General features: G+C 44.5%; 1 protein-coding gene across 1 annotated transcript; it reads left to right on the top strand.

The window, feature by feature from the left end:
• Positions 1 to 937: 937 nt before the first annotated feature.
• On the top strand, positions 938 to 9,651 carry atp5pb (ATP synthase peripheral stalk-membrane subunit b). Its single transcript, XM_064300022.1, has 7 exons — positions 938 to 1,090; positions 2,041 to 2,077; positions 2,279 to 2,424; positions 3,672 to 3,835; positions 5,161 to 5,286; positions 7,296 to 7,475; positions 9,500 to 9,651. The coding sequence occupies exons 1-7, from the start codon at positions 1,063 to 1,065 to the stop codon at positions 9,575 to 9,577; spliced, it is 759 nt and encodes a 252-aa protein (XP_064156092.1). The 5' UTR covers positions 938 to 1,062; the 3' UTR covers positions 9,578 to 9,651.
• The last annotated feature ends 1,042 nt before the right edge of the window (positions 9,652 to 10,693 follow it).

Here is a 10,693-nt window from a genome sequence, read left to right as displayed (position 1 = left end):
CCACACTATTTATGTGTGTGTGTGTATGTTCCTCTATCTCAGCTACCACCCTGCTTGCAAACTGTGTCACACACAGATGGACACTCAGATTAGAAGCAGCCTCTTCCCTGGCACTACTACGCTAGTCTTTGGAGATGTGCAGTGAAGGAATGTGGGCATTTGTTTTTGTGTCTTCAACAAGGTGGTGATTCAAACGAAAAAGAGGCAGCTGACGGCAGTCATACATGAGCCTGATTCCTCTGTAGGCTACTCTAACAGACACAAGACGTTTACATATTGAGCTCCCTTAAAGCTGTGTGACAAGCAGACATGTATAAAGTATTTTAACCGATCCGTACATTTCTTACTCCGTTTTTATCAGTAGTGTAGTTATGACTTATAGGAGCATAATAGTGGTTTCCTAATTTCTTACATGGCAATTAACCCTTTCCCGGCAGCAAAGATAGAACAGATCTTCAAGTTGTGTCTGATATTCCTAAATTATGCCTAGGTGGTGTTTCCAGATTATGCCAATACGCAGTGTTAGGGGTTCAGCAGAACGATGACGCTTATTCAATTATAGATTTGTTTATAAACTTACTCCAGTTATTAAAACGATATACTTTTCTCCATATTTGCAAGTGTGACATCCAGAAATATCACCCAAACATACATCCTTCCATCATCTATCTCAATGCTGGCACCCAGTCTATAAAATTAGAACTATTATAAAAACATAATTGAAATATTTCTATATGTACAGCATCTGAATCCATACGAGTGTAGTATCAGCAGGTTGGTTACTACACAAGGTACGCAAAGGCCTTGCAGTCTCTACTATGATTCAATGATCTGTGAACTTTACACTACCTTCGTCCAAAAACGTTAAAAATCTACGGATGTGGGAACCATCCGAGTTGAACTGAGAGTCATGAATAAACATGAGCGACAATGACGCAGGTTTAACGAAATCTCGCGATATTTCTTCGCCATACTTGTCTCTCTTTGGAGAAGGGCACGGAGAGGCCGAAAACTGGTGCACAGACAGTGGCCATTCATTGCATTGGATGCACATTTTAAGACATGCTGTCTAGGTTGGTGCTCGTTTCAGGTAATCAGAATTGAAGGTTTTTGTAGTCGGTTGATTTTTGTTAATTATGAGTCAAGTAGCTTGCTGGCTTTCAAACAACAAAGGTGGATAAGCACTAAGTTAGCTAGCACTAACCTTACCTACCTCTCTATTCTGGAGCTAAAGCTAGCGTTTCTGGAGCAATGTGAAGTTGAAGGGTAAAGGCCTTGTATAGGAGCTTAGTTGCTAGCTAGCATCAGCTTGCAGAACGACTTTGGAAATACACTGCCGTTCGATACCTGGATATAATATATATTAATTTGATTTAACATCAGTTAACTTGGCCTGCTGACCAAGAGTCATTGATATGTCACTGCTGATGTTAACTGCCTAGCTAGCTAGCTGCCCCAGTCAGATTAGCGCAAGGTGAGATAGACTACGTTTTCAATGATTTAAAGTAGTTAGTCAGTCGTGGCAGAATAGAATAAAAATCTAGACGTAAAATGCATGCTACGATCAAGATTAATTCGCAACTAATTTAGTAATTCGTTAATTATTCTCAATCATTTGTAAACCGCTAACTAGCCATATAGCGAGCTAACAGTGCTAGTAGCTAGCTTATGTAATAACACGTTAACTAGACGGCTAACAACTTTGCAAGCACTGTAATGACATGGGCGAAGTATGAGTTTCCGACCTAAATGGCAATTTGTCTTTGGCTTTGGTTAGACAGCTGGCAAATGGTGTGTTTTGTGGACTGGTGCATGTATCAGCACAGTGTCTACATTCTGAGCCGTATTTATCACCCATAACAAATCATTGAACTCTCAGAATGAGCTATGCTTTAAGGTCCAGAACCACATCCCTCCACCACGTTCAGGGCTGTTCTGTTTTACACCTGGCCTTGTCTGCTCATTTTAGTAATATTGATATGAATCATCATAAGGACAAGGAGATCATTTCGTTAATTTTGTCTCTACCATTACTTCCAGGGTCTGCCCTGAAAAGCAGTGGGCCACTCGGGGCAGGGTATGTAAGCATTTCAATGTTTACCTGAATACGCTGCATTGGGCCAGGGTACTACATTACTTATGCCATATGGAGTAACGGGCCCTAAGATCTACATATTCTACATTATTTTGGCCTTGTGGTACTTCCTCTGCATTGTTGGTTATAATTTTTATATGTGTTTGTGTTTAACCCCCCCCCCCCCCCCCCGTGCATTCCCAGCCTGGTGCAGGCGTCTCGCACCCTCCACACGTCCCCACAGAGTCTGGCCCCTGTGCCCCCACTACCTGAAAAAGGCGGCAAAACTCGCCATGGCATCATCCCAGAGGAGTTTTTCCAGCTTCTGTACCCCAAGACTGGAGTCACAGGTCAGTGGCAGAAGTATTACCTCTCACGTGCTCGGCATTTCTGTCTTGGCTCCGCCCCTGCATCACACTTCACTTTTCTTAGCCCCGCCCCCCCCACCCTACTTCTGTCATACTATCTTTACCATTTTTTTTACCCATCTCTCTCCTCCTCTTTTTTCTCCTCTCATTTCTTCTTTCTATCCCTCCTCTCCATTCCCTTGCTCACTCCTCTCTTCCTGTGTCTCACCCAGCGTCCCTTCCTTCCTATTAGCAGTAAGTTGATCAAACCACAGGTTTTACTAATTAAGTCTGCTGAGTTAGCCACTGTTTTAGGTTAGCGTTTGTGTTAGATTTTTATTTTTGCTTTTTTGAGATTCGTCAATGATTGATGGTCTGTAATGGTGGTGAAAACCACGACTACAGATTTTGTGAAGACTAAAATCTCATTTTGAGTCTGGAACATATATATCAAAATCCTCGTAATAAAATCAATTTTGTTTGAAGTTACTGTACTTGGCAGTTTAAAAGAAAGCTCAAAGGTTTTGGATCAGAAGGCGCTTTAACCGTTGACCGTGTGTCTCGGCGTCGCCAGCACGTTCTGATGGTGTTTGGCGTGTTCTGATGGCGTTTGGCGTGTTCTGATGGTGTTTGGTCTGTTCTGATGGCGTTTGGCGTGTACTGATGGCGTTTGGCGTGTTCTGATGGTGTTTGGTGTGTTCTGATGGCGTTTGGCGTGTTCTGATGGTGTTTGGTGTGTTCTGATGGTGTTTGGTGTGTTCTGATGGCGTTTGGCGTGTACTGATGGCGTTTGGTGTGTTCTGATGGTGTTTGGTGTGTTCTGATGGTGTTTGGTGTGTTCTGATGGTGTTTGGTGTGTTCTGATGGTGTTTGGCGTGCTCTGATGGTGTTTGGTGTGTTCTGATGGCGTTTGGCGTGCTCTGATGGTGTTTGGTGTGCTCTGATGGTGTTTGGTGTTTCTGATGGGTTTGGCGTGCTCTGATGGTGTTTGGTGTGCTCTGATGGTGTTTGGTGTTTGGCGTGTTCTGATGGCGTTTGACGTGTTCTGATGGTGTTTGGTGTGCTCTGATGTGTTTGTGTTATGGTGTTTGGCGTGTTCTGATGGTGTTTGGCGTGGTTGTTGTGTTTCTGATGGTGTTTGGCGTGCTCTGATGGTGTTTGGTGTGTTCTGATGGTGTTTGGTGTTTGGCGTGCTCTGATGGTGTTTGGTGTGCTCTGATGGTGTTTGGTGTTTGGCGTGTCTCTTCCAGGCCCCTACATGCTGGGCACGGGCCTGCTCCTCTACATGCTCTCCAAGGAGATCTACGTCATCAACCACGAGACTTTCGCTGCCGCGTCCATCGGAATCGTGCTTGTCTACGGCGTCAAGAAGTTCGGACCCTCCGTGGCGGCCTTCGCCGACAAACTGAACGAGGTGAGCCGGTCTGCTTCCCAAAGTGCTAACGGGAAGCGTGAGAGCAAAGCGGGGCCCCCTGCTGGTTTGGAGGTACACAGCATTGATCAGTGAAATTATGACTAAAGCAACATGCTGTAGCCTCCTCATGTCTAATTACCTGCAGGAGGTGTGTGTACATGGTACATGCATATACATTCGTGTGTGTATGACCTGCAGGAGATGTGTGTACGTGGTACATGCATATACATGCGTATGTGTATGACCTGCATGAGGTGTGTGTGCGCATGGTTCATGCATATACATGCGTATGTGTGTGACCTGCGGGAGGCGTGTGTACATGGTACATGCATATACATGCGTGTGTGTGACCTGCAGGAGGTGTGTGTGCGCATGGTACATGCATATACATGCGTATGTGTCTGTGTGTGCCTGTGATATTGTGTATTGAATGAGTGTTTGTCCTTCTACTGGAGGTATGTGTGCGTGTTGTACATGTGTATTGAGGAGTGTGTGTGTGGTATGTGCACTGAGGTGTTTTTGTGTGGTATGAGTATTGAGTGTGTGTGTGGTATGTGTATTGAGGAGCGTTTGTGTGGTGTGTGTGTGAGGTGTGTATTAAGGAGTGTGTGTGTGGTGTGTGTATTGAGGAGTGTGTGTGTTGTGGAGTGTGTGTGTGGTGTGTGTATTAAGGAGTGTGTGTGTGGTGTGTGTATTAAGGAATGTGTGTGTGGTGTGTGTATTAAGGAATGTGTGTGTGGTGTGTGTATTGTGGAGTGTGTGTGTGGTGTGTGTATTGAGGAGTGTGTGTGTGGTGTGTGTATTGAGGAGTGTGTGTGTGGTGTGTGTTGTGGAGTGTGTGTGTGGTGTGTGTATTAAGGAATGTGTGTGTGGTGTGTGTATTAAGGAATGTGTGTGTGGTGTGTGTATTGAGGAGCGTGTGTGTGGTGTGTGTATTGAGGAGTGTGTGTGTGGTGTGTGTATTGAGGAGTGTGTGTGTGGTGTGTGTATTGAGGAGTGTGTGTGTGTGTGTGTATTAGGTGTGTGTGTGGTGTGTTTGGATGTGTGTGTGTGGTGTTGTGTGTATTAAGGATGTGTGTGTGGTGTGTGTATTGAGGAGTGTGTGTGTGGTGTGTGTATTGAGGAGTGTGTGTGTGGTGTGTGTATTGAGGAGCGTGTGTGTGGTGTGTGTATTGAGGAGTGTGTGTGTGGTGTGTGTATTGAGGAGTGTGTGTGTGGTGTGTGTTGTGGAGTGTGTGTGTGGTGTGTGTATTAAGGAATGTGTGTGTGGTGTGTGTATTGAGGAGGGTGTGTTTTCTGACTGGCATGTTTGTCGCCTCCTGCAGGAGAAAGTGGCCAAGGCTCAGGAGGTGAAGGATCTGGCGATGTCCAGCCTGGCTGAGGCCATCGAGGACGAGAAGAAGGAGCAGTGGAGAGTGGAAGGGCGTGGCATGCTGTTCGATGCCAAGAGGGTGAGAGTCGGCCGTACGGCTTCTTGGGGAGTGGTCTGCGGTGATCCTTCCGTAGGCTGCACCGTGCTCCGCCCTAATCCCATATGGTAGAAATGGGGCCAGAGTTCCTCTCTACCAGAACGCTCAACTGCCTCGTTCTTTCATAACGCTTTTTCCCTTTAGCTCTCCCAGTTTGTAATTCCCATTTATGTGCGGCGCTTGCGTTAATGTATGATTCTGTGTTTTTTTAATGCAGATAAAACGCTGCATTCTGCTGCGTTCTTTTAGGGATTGTAACAGGCAGTGACCTGGACTTGAACCACAACAACCTAATTAGTCATTTCTTTGAGCCAATCGGCTTTCGGAGTCTGACATTTGTGAGCTTCAGTCACGAAGACTGCTCAATTGGCTAGTGTTTCGGTAGGAACAGTGACTAAAGTGACATCTGCATTTAGATCTATGGGAAAGACATCAGTAAATAGGGTTGGAAACGTTCGATGACCATGATGCTTGTGCATTACTGCGATATGTAAGGAAACGGAAGAGCAACTCTTCCTCAGGTGACTGAGAATGTCCATGCGGGACATGATCAGACTGTCGGGAAGAACCGTCCATTGACAACTACATAGAGAGGCATATTATAGTAGGGTTGCAGTGTATTAACCCCTCATTACAAAGACAGATGCACATTTGAGAGTTAAGTGGTGCAAAAACTATAGGCACTGGACTACAGAGATGTGGAAAAAAGTGATATATTCAGATAAGTCATCCTACACCATATTATTGACAAGTGGGTAAGTGCATGTGTGGCCCATACCAAGAGAACGGTACTGGTCTGAATGCTTGACCCCTGCAGTGAGGGGGTCCGATAGCTGTGTTATGCTGTGGGGGGCATTTTCCTGGCATGGTTTGGGTCCACTTATCCTAAGAGGGAAGGGTCACTGCAGTTCAATACAAAGTTATCCTGAGTTATAGCCTTTATGCTATGATGAAACATTTCAATCCTGATGGGGGTGGTCTCTTCCAGGATGACAATGCCCCCATCCACAGGGCACGAGGGGCCACTGAATGGTTTGATGAGTATGAAAATGATGTGAATCACATGCTATGGCCTTTTGCAATCACCAGATTGCAACCCAGTGGAACACCAGTGGGAGATTTTAGACAGCGCTCGTCACCACCATCATAAAAACACCAAATGAGGGAATGTACTGTGGAAGAATGGTGTTCCATCCCTCTAGCAGAGTTCCAGAGACTTGTAGAATCGATGCCAAGGTGCATTGAAGCTGTTCTGGCAGCTCATGGCGCCCCAACACCTTACTAAGACACTTTATGTTGGTCTTTCCTTTAATTTGTCACCCGTCTGTACATTTGTTGTGTTATTATTGTGAGTTGGCATATTATAGCAAAAATAGTTATCAGAACGCGAGAGATTTGGTTTAAAACGCAGATTTTGAAATGTCCTGCGTTCCACAGACGCGGCATTTCATGGGCCAGCACGACCCCTGGCGTTCTGTCGATTTGGGAGAGCGCATACAAGCACATGCTCATCTGCAGTTAGCGATTATCAGCCCTGCTTAATTACACACCGGCAGTCCACTCCTCAGGCTGTCACTGCCCTGAGTCAGAGGAAGACGCTTCGCGTGCAGCTGAACTGGCAGACTGCAAGTGCCTGACCTGACCAGCAGAGGCCGCTGTTGCACGATGAGTCGCTGGCATCCCAGCTGAGTGAAACCCTCCCTTCCCTGGATGACCTGCCAGTTGTGCATTGCCTGCAGGGCCGCTGGCCACAGTTGGCTCTAGAAGGGTCCAGATTGGGAACCCAACCCTGGGCCCTGTCCAGATGCTTTAACAGTACCTTAAAAGGAAGAGTCACCCATCAACCTCCATTTTGTGTCTTTACTAAACCAGCTTCAACACTTCCCTAATTTCTTTGAATGTTATTGCACATCTGCTGTAAGGTTAACCTGGTCAGGCTCATTGTTCCCCAGCGTTGCTCTGGCTGACCCTGACCCTGACCCCTCCCGCAGAACAATGTGCAGATGCTGCTGGAGACCAATCACAGGGAGCGGCAGCACATGGTGACCAATGAAGTGAAGAAGAGGCTGGACTACCAGATCGCCCTGCAGAATCTGCACCGCCGCCTGCAGCAGGAGCACCTGGTCAACTGGGTGGAGAAGAGTGTCATCGGCAGCATCACTCCTCAGCAGGTGAGCACAGTATGGGGGCGGAGCTAGGTCCAGTAGACCCCGCCCAGCCCAGGCTAGACCCCGCCTCGCAGGACTGTACCAAGCTCATATAACAGGCCTGTGAATGGTATTGCGGGACACCAATTAAGGTTAATTAAAGGCATGTTTATCTGCAGACAGTCACAGAGAATTGTTACAGTTGTTGAAACTGGACAATCTTTTATTGAAATCAAATTTGCTACTTATCCACTGTAAGAGAGCGCCTATTTTACGGAAGTTATGAGCAGAGTAAATTCTATAGCAATCTCTTGGTTTTAGTCATATTACTATTCACTGAATTAAAATATATATTTTAAATGATCTGTAACTGCTGTAGTGGGTTTACAACCTGGGCATGATCCAGAGTTTCCAGCAGGAATTCATGCAAAAATGACCACAGTTGCAAAATGGCTGTTGTTTGGCAGCTAAACAGTCAGTACCACCAAGCTTTCCCCCTTCTTTCCAACTTTCATTTCAACAATGATGGAACCGTTGTACTAAAGCTGTTTGTTCTTGCCAATCTTTTTTTAGAAAAACAGCGTAACTGTTTGTAGCTGAGCCGCAGTTGCAAGGTCTTCTGTAAATTCTCACATTGAAATCTCTGTTGACTGAGTGACAGCATGTATCGTTAGCAGGCAAGCTAAGGTTTACCTCTATTAAAAGGGAAATGGTATAAATTCTAATTAAAACAATTAAATTGTGAAATTTCTTTGCCTTAAAATAAGAAGGACGTTTTTAATGTCGTTTTTTTGCTCTTTATTTTAAAGAAGGCATCGGTCCAGGCACCATTTTAGGCCCAGGTACTGTTTTGGAAGTATCGTTTTAGCATCGGTATTGGCCAAATCTAAAGGATACACATCTCTGGACTCGCACTGTTAATACAGGACTGAGGCTGCACTGCTCCCAGATGAGTGTGAGAACACTTTTAGCCTGACCCTCCTGCTACTTCCTGTCTCTTCTCCCCTTTCCCTCTCGAAACTGCCACGTTTTTCTCATTCTGAACCTGTACAGTGGTGCTGTGGCCACTAGAGGGGGCTAGCGTAATTTAATGGGCAAGCTGGTGAGTATTCATATCAAGATGGAACCATTTAAGATTAATCACCTTTGCCAAAATTTAATTTGGAAAAAACCCAAACATTTTATCTTCTTTGAAGCCTCAGACTCCCATTAGTTATACTGCATAGTAAAGTCATGTGCAGTTGTTTATGTTGTAGGGCTACGGGATATATACCTTGAAATAGATTACTGGGTGAATGTGTTTCTAATGTTTGATGAGAATATGAATCATTCAGAAGTATTGTTATTATTGCTGTGATTCATTGTCCACAGTACACCGTGAGTTCTGAATGAAACTCCCTCCTTTGAATATGTGGTTGAGATTGCTTTTGATAACCGTTTGCCCCATGAGGCTACAGGGATTACTGTGTGTTGAAGGGCGATTTTAAATTCGGCTCTTGTGATTCCCTTAATTTTCACTGCTATGTGTTTGTCCCGTTACTTTGCCAGTCTAAAGTCCAGTTCATATTTCATAACATTACACACCCTTATCCACAGCATCCAACATTAGTGAAATATCAGGGGTGATTCTCTCAAGCCTGGCACTGCATATAGTGCAATTTAAGATGATGGAGACAATAACGATCTTTCCCATTATACCAGATATGATCTAAATGTATTGTAAATGTTTAATTGTTTTAGTATGCAAAATGTATTGTGTGGTTCGCCTTTATTGATTTATTGACTTCTGCAAAAAATTTTAAAATCCTACAATTAATAATTTGAATCCTGAATCTAAATTCAGATGCCTAGCTAACAAATATTTGAATAGTTCGGGCCAGCCCTAGACCAGACTGCTGAGTTTTTCAAGAAAATCAGAGAACTCTACAGGGTATTGGCTACACGGTCCACTGGAAAACAACACGTCTGATTGGCTGATGCTTGTTTGGTCTTGACTGGCCTTAAAGAGCCCAGTGACTGAGGCCTGTCTGCCTGCTTGTGTCTTCCAGGAGAAGGAGAGCATTGCCAAGTGCATCACGGACCTGAAGCTGCTGGCCAAATCCACCCAGGCCAAGGCCACTGTCTGACAGACCACAGTCTTCTGCGAAGACCCTCCCAAACCACACCCCCTTTCATTAGAAATAAACCCTTTTCTCTTAAACATGGGCTGACTTTGTCTCGTGATGTGAATGTTTTTGCCTGAAATCAAATAAAGTTTTGGTTTTGACTCCGTTTTAGGACTTTTCACAGGTATCAGTGAAATTTCTTTGGTTTCTGTGAGCCTGATGCTGTTTGAAGTGATTAATCTGGTAAAATTATTTCACTTAATTAGTCAGATTTTCAGGGTTTTAAAAAGTTTTTAAAAAATGAAAATTGAACTGTAAACTAGCAAATAAACGAGAGAATAACGGAATGCAACTGTTATTCCAGAGCAGCAGATCACAAAAATAAATGTTAAAGGTTGCTCACGAAACTAAAAAGCATGTTTAGGAGTGTTTGTATTTGGGGGGTCATTCCAGTTCAAAAAATCCAGAACCGTGTGTTCCCATGGTTACACCCATTTACTGGCATGACTGTAACATGACGATAAATACTGATGTGCAATCAGGTTTATTACTGTCGTAAATGGCTTGACTTGGCACTGGGAGTGGTAGGTGGCGTACAGTCATGATAAAAATATTAACTCCTTTGCACTTAAAATAACTTGAGTTAACTAAGTTACTCTAAAATGACTAGTTTGTATTTGGTCTCCTCTATTTATTTCACTATTAATATGACAGAACATTAGTATATTTTCAATTCAGAACTTATAACCTTTACTATCCCCCCAAAAATGGCATGACAAAATTATTGACTCCCTAGACTTCATATTTGGTGGCACAGCCTTTGGAAAAAAATAACTGCCAACTTCCTATAGCCATGAACGAGCTTCCTACACCTCTACTGGCAGTTTGGACCGCTTTTATTGTGCAAGCTGCTCCAGTTCTCCTAGATTTAAAGGGTGCCTTCCTTCTCCTAACTGCTGCTTTCAAATCACTTCACACATGTTCAATGGGATTTCGCCTTGAACTCATTGCTGGCCACTTCAGAACAGTCCACCATCTTCTGTGGCCCATTCCCAGGTGCTGTTGTGGTAAGTGTGTTTCAGGCCATTGTGTCTCTCTGACACTGCGCTCAACACTGCGCTCCCACAGGCCTTGGCA

This window comes from Anguilla rostrata, chromosome 11, assembly GCF_018555375.3.
Source record: "Anguilla rostrata isolate EN2019 chromosome 11, ASM1855537v3, whole genome shotgun sequence".
NCBI classification, from domain to species: Eukaryota; Metazoa; Chordata; class Actinopteri; order Anguilliformes; family Anguillidae; genus Anguilla; species Anguilla rostrata.
The sequence above is the reverse complement of the archived record's forward strand: the minus strand, read 5'-3'. Positions and strand labels throughout refer to the sequence as shown.

Excerpts from the sequence above, each read along its gene's own strand:
- atp5pb (XM_064300022.1), top strand. The coding sequence starts at position 1,063 with ATGCTGTCTAGGTTGGTGCTCGTTTCAG. Across the intron at positions 1,091-2,040 it reads TAGGTTGGTGCTCGTTTCAG|GGTCTGCCCTGAAAAGCAGT; the intron begins GTAATCAGAATT and ends CATTACTTCCAG. Across the intron at positions 7,476-9,499 it reads GCAGCATCACTCCTCAGCAG|GAGAAGGAGAGCATTGCCAA; the intron begins GTGAGCACAGTA and ends TGTGTCTTCCAG.